Source organism: Lissotriton vulgaris, chromosome 5 (genome assembly GCF_964263255.1).
Source record: "Lissotriton vulgaris chromosome 5, aLisVul1.2, whole genome shotgun sequence".
NCBI lineage: Eukaryota > Metazoa > Chordata > Amphibia > Caudata > Salamandridae > Lissotriton > Lissotriton vulgaris.
Window position 1 is genome coordinate 1150726194 of NC_141693.1, and position 14808 is coordinate 1150741001.

A 14808-nucleotide genomic window follows, 5' to 3' on the forward strand; every position below is an offset into this window, starting at 1 on the left:
ATGCTTACACGGTAGAAGGTTTTAAAAGAACGTTCTGGCTGCGCTGCTGCGATAAAGGACATTTTTCTGGGTCGGAATGGTCTGCGGGTGTTGGGCATTGCTTGCTGATATAGCGCTGACCTTTGTTCGTTGTTACAGCTGGACCCGTGCAAGAAGGGATTGCAGCCAAAGTTTTCTGCTTCAACAAGTCTGACCAAGGTACAGACACTGCTCAAGTCTCTGGCCTCCTTTCTAGCTCCAGTGATTCAGACTCTATCGTTGTGAAGGGGCAAGCAGCTTGGTGTTTGGTGGCTGACCACCAGCAAAGTCTTTGGCAGAACACTTGGAGGGCAATCTGTGGTGAAGCACACACTTCAGAGGTAGGTGTTGTTTTTTTCTCTGTGCCATAGTTGCTGCTTGCTGAAGTATTCACCTCAAAACAGTTTGCATTCCTTTCTTTCCTCATTTGACTTGTCCATCTTTTTGTGGTGTGCTACTGCTTTCACGCTGTGTGGACCTCTTGGTGGTTCCAGTGCATATGCCCTGGGAAATTAATGGCGGCTCAAGCTGGAAAAGTGCTGTCACCCTCTCTTACCCAGCTCTCTTTGTGCCAAAATACAACATACCTGTGGTATTATCGACGTTTGTATTGTTAATGTTTAAAAGTTTGTTGACATGTTGTAGGGATCATTAAATCTTTGTTGGGGCACTTTCACCCCCATTTAGGGCCCAAGTTTGTGCTTTTAGGAATATCATGTTATTAATCATGTGGGGGACTCCAGGAGTCGAGCTTGGAACCTTTCTTTCAGTATGTTTAAAGTCCGATGCCCTAACACCTTGAGAGAGCATGACTTCGCTGCCCCTTTAATATTTTTGGTGTGTTCCATTCGTGTTTACTGCACTGTACCCATCTGAGTAGAATCTGGAAACCTGATGCGAGGTTTGAATGTAGAACGTGCATTTCACGCTAACTAGGCCTTCGTTTTACACATGGCCTAACACGAAAGTGCCCTGACTCACATGACGAGGTCGTACATTTATCACCAATGGCGCAGTTCCCTTTGAGAGCTCTTAGTATATGAAATGTCAGTGTCCGGGTCCAAGCATTGCTTGATACAAGGAAGTGACCTAGGCCAGTGTCAGTCTGGTTTGGCAGTTAAGTAAAGCCAGGCAGGGAAAACCAAGTGATTTTTGGCCATCAGCCAGAGCGGGGCTTCGGTTCACAATGTTCACATGTGCCTTGTATGCTGTAAAATTTATATACCTTGGCAGGAACATGCTGTGTGCGTCACCGCTGGTGGTTATTGATTTAAATCCGATTGCACCCCAGGCCAAAACTCCCTTAAATAAATCTTAATATCCACACTTAGCAGCGCTTTCTTGCAGAATACAGCACTGAGTGTATTGACATGTTCTCCCTCACCTGCAGTGTCTTCAGTGCGCTATGAAATGAAATGAAATGAAATTTGATTTGTAGAGCGCATGGCTGCCCGAAAGTATCCCAGCGCTTGCTTAGGGAACCCGTCCTGGTATTCCCCTGCGAGATAACCCGTTACTGGGCATCCCCAAGGTGAAAGCCAGGCATCCCGCTGCACGTGTACGCGGTGGGTGTGTGGCCAGAGGTGTGGCTGGTGTGCGAGTGGTCAGTGTGTGCTAACTGGTGAATGTGGCAGCAATGCCCGAGTTTAGTGGGAGGTCTATAGATGTAAAGTTTATTAGGGTGCAGTTACTGCACGAGGACGTGTGTTGTTTCAGTGTGTGGCAACCCCACCAGTAGAAACAATAACATGGGAAGCCTTTGCTGTTACATGCAGGCATTTTTTATGCAGAGTACTACTTGAAATGCATTCATATTTTCTGCACTTTTTTTGTAAATGGCTTTTCTTATCTGAAACAGAAATCTAATTTAAAGAAATAGTGTCATTATATTGAGGGGGTGTGGCCAAGCTGTCCAAGATTGCGCTTCGTTCTTAGTGAGGCTCCGGCTGCCGGCGCGCCCCAACTGCAGCAAATGAATCCGACAGGCACCCTTTAGCGGCATTGAGGCCAGAAACCGGGACCGGAACACCTTGGGACCGGAATCAAGCATCCAAGGACCGGTTTCTGGCAAAAAAACGATGGATTTAGGCCCAGATCCTTGTACTGGGGTGAATGTATGACATTGTTCTACATTCTGTCCATCAACTGTGTTTTTTGCAATTTTCACCCCGAGTGTGCTGGGTATGCTCAGATGTGAGTCCCAGGCTCTCCACACCACTGGAGTCAAGCTATCCAGGCTGATAGCCAGAAACCGGTCCTTGGATGCTTGATTCCGGTCTGGGAAAGACATGGCTTGGTAGTTCGGACTGGACTGTTCCCATGAGGCACAGGGTCAGAGCTGATTTGCATATAGCCAGTGTCTAACACAGGGTGGTGTGGAGTGCAAAGAAACGATGGATTTAGGCCAGATCCTTGTACTGGGGTGAATGTATGACATTGTTCTACATTCTGTCCATCAACTGTGTTTTTTGCAATTTTCACCCCGAGTGTGCTGGGTATGCTCAGACGTGAGTCCCAGGCTCTCCACACCACTGGAGTCAAGCTATCCAGGCTGATGAAGGCTGATAGCCAGAAACCGGTCCTTGGATGCTTGATTCCGGTCTGGGAGAGACATGGCTTGGTAGTTCGGACTGGACTGTTCCCATGAGGCACGGGGTCAGAGCTGATTTGCATATAGCCAGTGTCTATCCCAGGGTGGTGTGGAGTGCAAAAAAACGATGGATTTAGGCCCAGATCCTTGTACTGGGGTGAATGTATGACATTGTTCTACATTCTGTCCATCAGCTGTGGTTTTTGCCATACAAAATGGCGGCCGCCGGGTAGAGCGCCGGGGGAGGCCCGCGAGAAAACCGATTCCGGCTGCCTCTGGCCCGATTTCTAAGGCTGCGAGGTGGCGGCCCCAGAGGTGAGGCGGCGGCGCTGGTTGGCACCCAGGGGGATGGCAGGAGACGGCCCCCGTATCCGAGACGAGCCGTGACCATGGCGGGGAGCCTACCCCCGACGGGACCTGATGAATCGGACCCGAGCCAGATGCGGTGTAGACCGCCGGAGGGCCCAGAGAGGGGCACCGGCACCCGAGGAATGCGGGGGGGCCGTGGAGCGAGAGCCTACTGAATCCACTGCCATATTGAGACCGCGTCAGGGAGCCTACCCCCGTCAGGCTCTGCTACATCGGACCTCGAGCCAGACGCGGTGTGCACCACAAGAGGGCCCAGTGAGGGGCTCCGGCGCAAGAGGAATTCATAGCCATATTGAGACCGCGACGGGGAGCCCACCCCCCCCCCCCCGGCCCACATGCTCTGTTAACGGCCCAGCCAGTGGGCACACAGCGACAGAAAGGCACGAACAGCGGCTGCCCAGCGGGAAACGCCTATGCTGCGGGTATAAGGCGGGCGGCTCTGGTGGGCTTTACAACCTCTCCCTCCCCCAGCAGTGGGGACCCTGGCCAACATGTGGGCGACCCCCTTGGGGGGACAGTGAGACGCCACGAAGAGTTCCCGACTCCCCCTGTGCGGACCTCTGCTGCCCCGGTATCTTCAAGATTGAGGGGGGCCGGAGGTGGGGTGTGAGCGGCCTACCACCTTCTCGCTGCTCTCTCGACCCCAGCAGGATGCCTCCTGGCACCCCCATCAGACCGTGGAGAAGAATCAGCTAGCCCACCCAGCGTGTGCATGGCCTATGGGCGGGGAGGTGTGCCATTCCCAACTCCCCGCCGGCAGGTAGTCCGAGTGCCGAGATTGGACAGGAGCGGGCGCTTCACCAGTGGTTGCCCGTCCCACGCCGACAGGACCTTCGTTGGCCTCGGAGCTGAAGACTGCGGAGTCCTCAGGGGGCTCTCCCCTGGGCGGCCGTGACGGGGTCAAGCCTGATCGGACCTACGAGGCTGTGAGTGGAGAGGGGTCCCCGTTGGCACTGCCTAGACATGTGTGTGGTGCACTACGACTGCCTGCCTCTGAGCTATACGTCCGAGATTGAAGGAAGGCCATCTATCTGTGTGCCCAGAGGACCCCACCTTGTGAGCAGCGACCGCCAACCCGGGGACAAGTGACGGCTCGGAATTTAGATTCCCCACAGGGCGTGGGCCGCCGCCGGGGGGTCCGGGCGGCCAGCCAAGAGCACTCATCCCTTCCAATCCGCCGTCGACCGAGGCAACACGTGCGTCGATTCCGGAGTGCCCTCCGTCATGGGCCGCCGAGCTGGGGCGGGGACCGCCCAGAATACCGATCCACAGAAGATGACACCCCAGCCACCAGTCATGACCAAACCGCGAAGAGACCTGGCCCAGGAAGACTCTACCTCCAGGAAACTTGATCAAGTCCTTGCAGCCATAGAACACTCTAGGGTGACGATGGAGACTAAATTTGACACTTTAGCCACGTATCTTAACCTCCTGAGAGACGATCATAGGAAGCTGGCGGACAAAGTTACCCAGGGCGAAAAAAACGTGCAGGTGCTAGACCCACAGGTACAACAACACCACAGTGACATCGCGGATCTGTAATCCCGCATCAAAGCCCTGGAATATAAGATGGATGATTTGGAGGGATGCTCCCGAAAAAGCAACATCCGCATCATAAACCTGCCGGAGGGGGCGGAGGGGGCCGACCCCATCCAATCCATCACAACCTGGATTGCGACCTTCACGCCAGCTGACGCACTGACTCCCTTCTTTTCCATTAAACGGGCTCACCGGGTACCAGCTCGTAGACCCAAGCCGGGCCTGCCCCCGCGGCCGTTCCTGCTGAAGCTCCTACACTTTCAAGACCGAGATGCTATTCTCCGAGCGGCCAGGACCCATGGGCGACAGCAGGTGAAGGACAAACAATTAATGCTCTTCCCGGACTACTCTTGCGCAGTGCAACAACAGCGGGCCACTTTCCAGGTGGTAAAGCGCACACTTCATCAAAAGAACGTCCAATATGCCCTCCTTTTCCCGGCTAAGCTTAAAATCATCCATGAGGGTACTACGCACTTCCTTACAGATCCGAGAGAGGCAGATGCCTGGAAAGAGCAGCACATTTCCCACCGGCCGGCCACAGCGGACACACAAGGCAGTCAATCTCATAGAGGATCACGCAGACCTGGCCGCCAGGTCACTTTAATGCAGCTGAGCGCCCTCTCTGGCCAAGTGGGAACTAGCTCCCCAGCCCTCACACAAACTATAGCAGAGCACCGAAAGGCAATCCAGGCAGTATCGGCCCTGGGCCCTACGGGGGGAGGCTCGGATCTGGAGGGGGAGCCCCGGCTGTTCAGCTCCAAAGACGAGACCAGTGACGCTCCAGCCTCCCGCGAGGGCTCCATGACACCCCCGACTGTGACGCCCCAAAACGCGGACCTGTTGATGTAACGGGGCCATGAAAAAACGGAACCACAGTGAGAACACGACATCTTTGGCAGAGACTTACCAAATGCACCCGAAGCCAACCAACCAACTGCCACAGAACGAGTGCCACCGGACAACAATCTTTGTCCTCACCTGGCCATACAGAGATGCCCCAGACCGGAGCCGGGGACTCGCAACAACATAAATGCCTGGGGATGCACGTCCAATGTTCATTTGAATGGATTGCGGACCCGGCAGCAGAGGAGAAGATACCCGGCCACCACCCCTCAGCAACGAACTAACGTGCATACATGCAGAACAGTTTGGACGTATTGCCCACGCAATGGGTCCCCCCATTTGGGAATGTTCCCCGAAGGTATGGTTATTCCCCCTTTTTCCTCTGCATTCTATTCTTGGACAGCCTGAGGCGGGTGGGCGGCAGGACTACGATCATCGCCTCTACATCAGTGGCGTGTGGTCGGGTCGGGGACGGGGACCGGTTGGGGGCGGTTTCCCCGGGGGGCCACATGGACTGACTGGGTAACACATGTTCCCTAAGACGTTGACCACGAATCTCAAATTTGTGACTCTGAATGTTAGGGGAATGCACACGGCCACTAAGCGGTACTCGATATACGCCTACGTCAAACCACAACAGGCACAGGTGGCCCTATTACTAGAGACACACCTGACGGAACAAGAGGTAGACTGCCATCATAGAAAATGGCGGGGCATTGTGTGTGCTACGAAATAGTCCGCCTTCGCCAGGGGCATGTGGTATCCCATGTATTTATGTCATTTAGAATTTGCTTATGTCATTTGGAATTAATACATCTTGATTTCTGTATCTGTTGCTGTGTGATCTTACTGGGAAGTAAGACATCTTTCATCTGTGGTTGTCAAGCTGTTCTTCTGGATATTAAATCTACTTGGAACCCAACTTCTGTGTGGTTACCCATTACTACACTGATCCTCCCGTGTCCAGAATGTCTCTGGCCTTCTCCACTGCTGCCAGGAGTGCGGTGTCAGTGCCTTGGCCTGGTCTGAAGCCGGTTTGAGAGCTCTTGAGCAGATGGTTGGTTTCCAAGAACTCAGACAGTTTTTTGTTGACCAGTTTCTCCGCGACCTTGCCCGCCCATGGGAGAAGGGAGATGGGTCTATAATTAGATAGATCTGCTGGATCTAGGGAAGGTTTCTTGAGGAGACCCTTAACGACCGCCGCTTTCCAGCTCAGCGGTACTTCTCCTTGATGTAAGGAGGTATTAATCAGTGCGGTCAGCGGGGGCACTATGGTATGGATAATTTTTTTTAGGAACCGTATAGGCACCGGGTCGCTTGGGGCGCCACTCTTGATGGATGCAAATGTGGTGGCTACTTCCTCCCTGGTGACCGGTCCGAATGAAGGCAGGTGAGGGGAGGATGGTTTCCGGGGGTTCGGGGGGAAAATGCCATTTTCTCCTTCATTAAAAGCGGCAGCGGTCGCAGGGAGGGAGGCGAGAATCTTTTTGATTTTTTCATCAAAGAATGAAGCTAGGTTGATACATTTGTCCTCCGCTTCTTTGGGGCTCAGATGTTTCTCAGGGGGGTCAGGGACCTGAAGGAGCTCTTTAAGAATAAGGAAAGTTTCCCTGGCGGAGCAGCAAGAATTTTTTATTTTTTCATCATAGAAGACGCTTTTGGCTCTGCGGAGTTGTAACGACTTGCGTTGAAAAACCTGCATTGTAAAGGCATGCGTGGTAAAAGCATGTGTTGTAACAACATACATCGATTTTTAACGCATAGACAGCTGTTAGACAGCACCCGTCCTTTCTTGAATCTCCGGGACGGAGAACCCCCAACACACCCGGTCCTACACAGGATCCTCCGTATGGGGGCAGGCAGGCACCTTGTTATCTGGCACTATAAGACCCTTAGAGAACTGACCGATGTCTCCCTAACAAACCTAAGACACTCCTGGGAGGAAGACGTAGGCAGGGCATTTCACGATACGGAGTGGAAGCGCGCCCTGGAATATACGAAGAAAGTGTCCAGGAATGCGCGCTTCAAAAGCATACAGTTTAACATACTTCATCGGGCCTACCTCACACCAGATAGATTGCACTGGTACTTTCCGGACACACGATTTAGCTGCCCCCAATGCCAGACAGAGGACGCAAATTTTAGGCACATGTTCTGGGATTGTCCCTCCCTGCAACACTACTGGACCAAAATACACCAAACACTCCTCACATTGGTTAACCTACCACACATTGACACATGGGAAATGTGTGCCCTGGGTATTTACAAGCGGAAAAAATCAGACAAATTGCAGTGGCGTTTTGCATCCCTCGCCCTCCTCCTCGCGAAACGCGCAATAGCGATGCACTGGAGAGCTCCCTCTGGCCCCCCAGAGGTGGCATGGATAGGCGCAGTCAACAAGTGGGGGGCGGCAGAAGAAGAGACCTTGCGGGAGGAAGAAGTGAAGGGTACCCAAAAACACCATATGTCCCTTGAATGGTCACAACTACTCAAACAATTTAAGCAAGAGGCTGCGCCGGCTGACACACCACGGCCCCTCTGAATGCCCCGACCCACTCAATCTGATGGCCTGATGGTGATACTGCTCGACACCTGCGCCGGGGTGTACTCTCCCCCCCTGGTGCCCTCTGGGCCTCTGCCCCCCCTTCCCTCTCTCTTTTTCTTCAGCCGCTGGCCTGCACACTCCCCGTCCACCATACATTTACTGGCCTTTACTCGCCCTCATCCCGCCCCCCCTCTCCAGGTTCCAAGAAGTAGTTCCCCCCCACAGTTTTGAGTTCAGGTTTTAAGTTGTGAGTTTGATGCATACATACTCCTCACACGTAAAGCGTGCACCGTCTAGTAAGGGGACATGTAGACGAATATGGGGATGACTGAAACTCCTACTTCCGCCGCCACACGGTTCATGGGACTTGATAGAGTGCGTCATTCTCTTGTGTATACTCCATTCCTGCACCCGCGACTCCACGAGCGAACATGCACTCTCTCACCGGACGGAGTGACACCCACTGTGTAACAGTTATGATGTATTTGTGGATATTATGAAAACCTTTCTTTGCGTGTAATAACCGACACATATTTGCAACACTGCCCCCACAGGGGACATTGTAATCACAAAATCTTAATAAAAAGATATAAACAAAAAAAGTGGGGAGATTGAGGACAACTGCTCAAACCTGTCTCTCATCTACCAAACATAAAGGTTAACTTTCATCAGATTCCCTTTTTACTACCAGTGATCCCACTGTGTCTGGAACAGAACTTCTGTTAAATTTCACCTTTTGACACAGCCATAACTTTAACATTGGCAGGTGGGAAGCCACTGAGCAAATTCTAGCAGTTTGGCTGCCTATCCTGAATACTTCCATGAAGGCCCAAGTGTTGAAAAACAGTGAATGTTTATTTATTGAATAAATAGGCAATTATTTATCCAGACATAAATAAAAAATCATATTGATGTATAGCACTGCACAGTCAGTGAATGAATTTATTGTATAGTTAAAACCATTACAAGTGTATCAGTGTGTTCAAAAGTTAATATGGGCAAATGATAACATCAGCATACGCAAAAATCATCCTCTATAGCTCATAAAAATTGGCAATTTCCTAAATAATAAATAATTAAATAGTATTGCTTTATTAACATTTTTTTTAAAGCAAATAGAGGCAGCAAGGCTGATAAAGACTGCACCAACAAGACTAGTCACTAGTACATATCCAAGCACGTATTGCCCACCTCAAATGACCAGCGGCCACATGGTCATAAATATAATTCAATCAAAACAAAGTGATGAGAGGCAATACGGAAGAGTGGATAAAAGGAGTCCACAAAACAAAAATTATCAAATCCTCTTCGTTTATGCATTGCAATTCTTTTTATTCTCTGTATTCCTTTTACCAAACTGGACAGCCAATGTGGCTCACCCCCAAGGGGGCTTCCTCAGGGACGATCAGAAACTATAAGTGCAATCCAATTAATTCACATAGTGCAAAGACAGTGGCAAGTTTAATAATTAACTCTTTCTTCATTCAACCAAGTACAAACCACTTGCAATTTGTCAGCATCCAAGGAGAAACGTAAGGCACAATTTAAATCTCCATTGGAATTTGAGCAATACGTTTGGAAGCAACTTGCAACTGGTCTTTGGATTTTGAGGAGTTTGGTACAAGGAATACAGAGAATAAAAAGAATTGCAACACGCAAACAAAGAGGATTTGTGAATGTTTGTTTTGTTGACTCCGTTTTGATTGCTTTAAACGTTCCTGCTTTCTCAAATTCGCTTGAAAATGCACCATTTGTTCACTCTTTTTTCAAAATTTTCTCGGGGGAAACCATGCAGAATCCCCCGAGGATTGTTCTGGGTCACTCGCTATGCTTGCTCACCGCAGCGCAGTACGACAATAATTTTACGCCCCACCAATTTCAAATGTCACCAGGTGCAACTGAGTTCCACTGATGGCAAGGTGATCTCAGTATTTGATTTTTCTACGTTTATGCAAGATCTGTGAGGTGATGGAATGGACTATTGACATAGTTTCTTCAATGTTTATTTTGTGTTCTTGGTTGACAAGTTTTTGCATCTTGATTTGCAGTATGGAGAGCACTGTCCACTTGTTGCGCCTGAAGCTGGTGCCAGTGCAGGGCGTGCCTATGCTTAAATTTATCGCAGACAACTGGCCCGAGATAGAAGCAACCCAAGCCAGACCTGATGACCTGATCATTGCCACCTACCCCAAGGCAGGTGAGTCTCTCTTGGGTCTCAAAGCCTGAGATGACGGCAGCGTTGATCTCCTATTTCATAGCATGCAAGTTTTACTTGTGCCGTTAAAGTTCACACAGTTTATGCACTAAATGCTGTCAAAAAACATTATTCTAGCTCCCAAAGCAGGACACACCAGATAAATTCCAAAAGCACTAACTCTAGGATACAGAGGTACCAGTTCGCTATCCCATGGGCCAATCATAGCCCTTACTGATCTGAAACACAAACCATTAGAAGTGAGTCCTGATGAAGGTATTTTTTTTTATTCCTAAGGAACTACCTGGATCAGTGAAATTGTGGACATGATCTACAATAATGGCGATACTGAAAAATGTAAACGCGACTCTGTCCATGTCCGTTTTGCCTTTATTGAATTTACCTTTCCGGGACTCCCAACAGGTGAGGTTGCACGCGTATAGATCGGCTGGCTGAAGGAAGATGGCGGGGGATCTCGGAAGACCCACAGCCTCAAAGAGAGGGCAATAGATGAGGTGTGGGAGTGTCCCAGATAACAAGCTGTGCAGAAGCACTGGGTTTACATTACTTAAAGGGAAGTGGGTCGCACCAATTGACAGTGTTTTGCAATGTATTATGCCCCATCATCTGTTTCGATTAACCCTGGGCGTAGTGGGCGTAGTGGGGCTTCGCGGAGCTACGTGAAGTGGGCGAGAAACTACGCCCACCTCCTCACTCCGCGTAGCCCCACTACGCACCGCAGGCCTCCCTCCCGCCCTCCCTAAATACTTTAAATTAAATGTGTAAAAGAACTAAAAGGCACTTACCTTGCCCGGCGCTGCCCGCCGCGACTCCGGGGCACCCTCTCTTCATCGCCGCCGTCTTGGGTACTAATGCGCATGCGCGGGCGGCCGCGCATGCGCATTTCTTGTGAGAAATGCGCATGCGTGGCCGCATGTGCATTAGTACCCAAGACGGCAGCGATGAAGAGAGCGAGCCCCGGGGACGCGGCGGGCAGCGGCGGGCAAGGTAAGTGCCTTTTAATTCGTCCACACATTTAAATTAAAGTATTTAGGGAGGGCGGGAGGGAGGCGGGTGGCGGCCAGCTACGCACCGTCTGCGGAGCGTGCGTAGTGCCGAATTCTATGCCTGCTACGCAAAATGCGTAGAAGCCGGCACTACACACACTCCGTGCACGGAGCGTAGCTGCCCGCCCACCCTTAGTTTCGATACAGCAGGCCTTGCTTATTCTAGATGAGGTTTACTTTTGCATCTGGATGTGACTACTCCACAGCTCTTAAAATGGGCATACCAAAGCTGGGTTTGGGGCGGAGATAAACTGTGGAGCATCAGATGGTCAGTGTGCATTGCACTTAGGGGTGCATACACACATGACTGACAATGGCAGGCCTAAATAAAATTAAACTCGGTACAACCCTGGGATACCATCCTTGCTTCACACGCATTTCCAGACTCTTAAAAAAATAACTCTCCGGGTGATGTGGGGGTTAACGGCTGGATTAGGGACATTGTCAGTGAATCCATGATACTGTTTAAATTCGAGAATTTCAGCACTGACGTTTTCTTACGTGACCACATTTTTATTTTAGGGGTGCAGCAATTGAATGTTATGAAACCACCACGCCTGGGGAAGACTCACCTTACCGCCCAGCTCCTGCCCAAGTCCTTCTGGGACAAAAAGAGCAAGGTAACCCATGCCAGGGGTCAACGGAGCTGGTCAAGTGAGCAACGTGAATGGGCAGCGACTTACCTATTCGCATCACCTACAGTAAAAGAGCAGCAATAAAGTGGGAAAACAAGGGGGCATTTAGTGTGTTGGAGATGGGCATGGCCTGGCTAGATGGACCTAGGTGATATTTATCTGTAGTAATATAGGCTGGTGTGATATGTCTAGTGTTCTTATCTGTACAAAACTGTGCAGACTGGTCACTTGTAAAAAAAAAAAAGAAAAGATGGGCAGACTGAGTTGCGTTCTTGTAGCCTTATGTGAAAATAATTGGGCAGAATGAACGGTCCTGGATATTTTATCTCCTAGATAATGGGCAGATTTAATGGCCTTTTCATGGGTGACTGAAATTCATTCTCTTCCTGCTCATTGGTAAATGGGCAGAGTGCAAAGCCCTCTGGCGACCGATATTTGTAAGAAATAAACAAAGTATTCGGCATATCATTTTCTATATGTAGGGGTTGGTCACATGCCATGAGATGGTATTTATGTACAAGCTGTTCGTGCCCCTCTCATCCACTAAAGGAGAATAACTAGGTGGATGAAATTTCTTATTGATGTAAAATGGGAGACCTGATTTGTCTAGTAATTTTGCAAACAAGAAAAATGTTATTTATGAACATGAAAAGGAAATCCACGAATCAGTATGAAAAGTTTAAGGTAGCTGTAGTGATTGTAGTACATAAATTCGAGAAAAAAAATTTGGGGAGGAGCTGCAGGCGTGGCAGCTCAAGCTTTGTTCAGCAGGTGGCTCCATACCTGCTTCTGCTCCACGTGCTCCTTGATTAGAGAGATTATCTCTGTGCAGTGAGCTGCCAGCCTTACCACAAGTAACCCTTCCCCGCAGGGTGGAGGTTACCAGAAATCCTGAATCTGGGCCGCTCATGGTTCGTATAAATATAGCCAACAAAAAACAGTCAGTACAGCTAAACCATGAGCTTGAATAAAGTTCCCCAATTTTTGTCTCAAAGTGTCTAAATGTTGGCGCTGATGCTTTCAGTAACCCAGCGGGCCACGAGCCTCTCTGGTCTGAGAGTCCTTTAACCTGTCAAGGTACCTCACAGAATCTGCTGACCATCAGCTCGCCTCTAAGTGCTAATTGTAGGGGTCTTTGCCTTATTTGACACACCTGTGGTAGAGCTGAGGCTGAAATGCACACTGCACAATCATCTCTGGTAAAGAGATCAGCAGACGAAAGGCTAAAATAACATGAAGGATCTTTTCCTCGAGAGTAAGTTCATTATCTCTTGCAGTAAAAAACAAAAACAAAATTTGCAAGGCTAATGGGTTTCATATTTGTAAGGTATATGCACACAGTGCAGACGTCAAAACTATTGGGTTTGCCAATGCTTGTGTAACCAGCAGCTCTGTGGAGCAAGCATAGAAAACGGACGTGTGGATCTAAATTAACTTCAGTTTGCCCACAACTTGTGCCTAGCATTGTGGGCGTATTTAAATCCATTTCATTTTGCTTAAAGCTTGTGCCTCACACTGCATGCATGTTTGAAAGAACTTCATTTTGCTAAGTGTCCATGCCTCACAGTGCCATGGTATTCAAATTTCCATTGTTGGTGTTGGCCTTCTCTGAAGCGCCACCCCAGACCTTTTGCCTTTATCCCTCCTGTTTTGCTGAATTTGTTTTTGTTGGCATTGCATCCTTGTGCACTTAAACACTGCTAACCAGTGCTAAAGTGGTTTAAAGGGTAACATTGGCTTACAACCAATGGGCACAATTAATTTACTTAGAAACCCCTAGTAAAGTGGTACTACATGTACCCTGGGCCTGAAAATGAAATGCTACTTGTGGGCCTGCAGCATTTATTGTGACAGCCACTTAAGTGTAAACAGGTCTCATGCCCCCCACTGCAGCTTGTCTGTAATTTTCATCTGCAAATTAGACACAGCAAAATAACCCTTTTGCCAAGCTGAAAACACTCTATTTAATAAAATTAATTCACCCTTAGTTTAGACCCTAAACAGCCCACAGAACAGGGTGCATGGTGTTAAAAAAAAAAGTTGAGCATGTACGTTTTACATCACCGGTTCGTAAAAAATTCTAAAATTCTCAAATTCGTTTTTTACTGTTGTGAGGCCTACATCTCATATAGGATAACATTGGGTTATCTTATGACATTTGAAAAGTGATAACGTTTGTTTGGGAGCAGGTGGAAATATCATGTTTGGTGTCCATGTACTTGTTTTTTTTAAATCCTCTTTAATGGAAAAGTCAGATTTTAAGTCACAATTCAGAAAATGCTATTTTTAGAGAGTTAACATTTTCTTGTCCTAACCATTTAGTGCCTGCAGCCTGTTTCCTTGGGCACATAACTAGGTGTAGAAGCAATTGGTCTTTGGACATGCCTCCCTGACAGTCACATAATAAATGGACTAGGTGTAGGCAGGATGAGCCATCCAAGCACAATGAGGGGGTGGAGCTGTGCACAGCCCCTCTTCAAAGACACTGCCTAAGCTCATATGCAAAGAACTTCATATTAGCCTATTGTGACTGCAGACAGTCTGTGACCAGGGCAGGGAGGCAGGAAATTCCATGCACTTCTGCACTTCCCATTCCCAAGCTCTATTTGCTCAGGAGACCCCATTTCCCAAGGCCAAAAACATTTTATTAGGGAAGGGGGTGCACTGCTCCCCTTCATAAGCCAAAATGGGTCCCGGGGACCCCTCCTCCAGAGCCCTATGTTAATTATGGGGGAGGGGGGGTGTGACCCCCTCCCTAAGCATTAAGAGGGCCCGGGTACCCCATCCCTTGGGGCAAAAACACTTATTTTAGGGGAGTGGGCATGTGGCCTCTCTCCTCGAGCCCAGATGGGGCATGGATACCCCATTTCTGGGGCCAAATTCTAATAAATAGGAGAGGCGGCATGTAGCCCACTCCACAAGCCTTCACAGACCCCAGGTAGCCCAACCCCTGGGGCCAAGTATATTTATGATGGAGGAAGGGGGCATGTAGATCTTATCCCTGAGGC

The 14808-nt window shown here is 49.3% G+C and overlaps 1 protein-coding gene across 1 annotated transcript in view; it reads left to right on the forward strand.

The window, feature by feature from the left end:
• The first annotated feature begins 257 nt into the window (after positions 1 to 257).
• The window catches only part of LOC147712128 (sulfotransferase 1 family member D1-like), an 84197-nt gene continuing 69646 nt past the window's right edge, over positions 258 to 14808 (forward strand). The window contains exons 1-4 of the mRNA XM_086920291.1: positions 258 to 359; positions 9953 to 10101; positions 10396 to 10521; positions 11688 to 11785. Coding sequence (XP_086776417.1) covers positions 9954 to 10101; positions 10396 to 10521; positions 11688 to 11785 — 372 coding nt within the window. The 5' untranslated portion in view covers positions 258 to 359; position 9953. The remainder of the gene's footprint in view (positions 360 to 9952; positions 10102 to 10395; positions 10522 to 11687; positions 11786 to 14808) is intronic.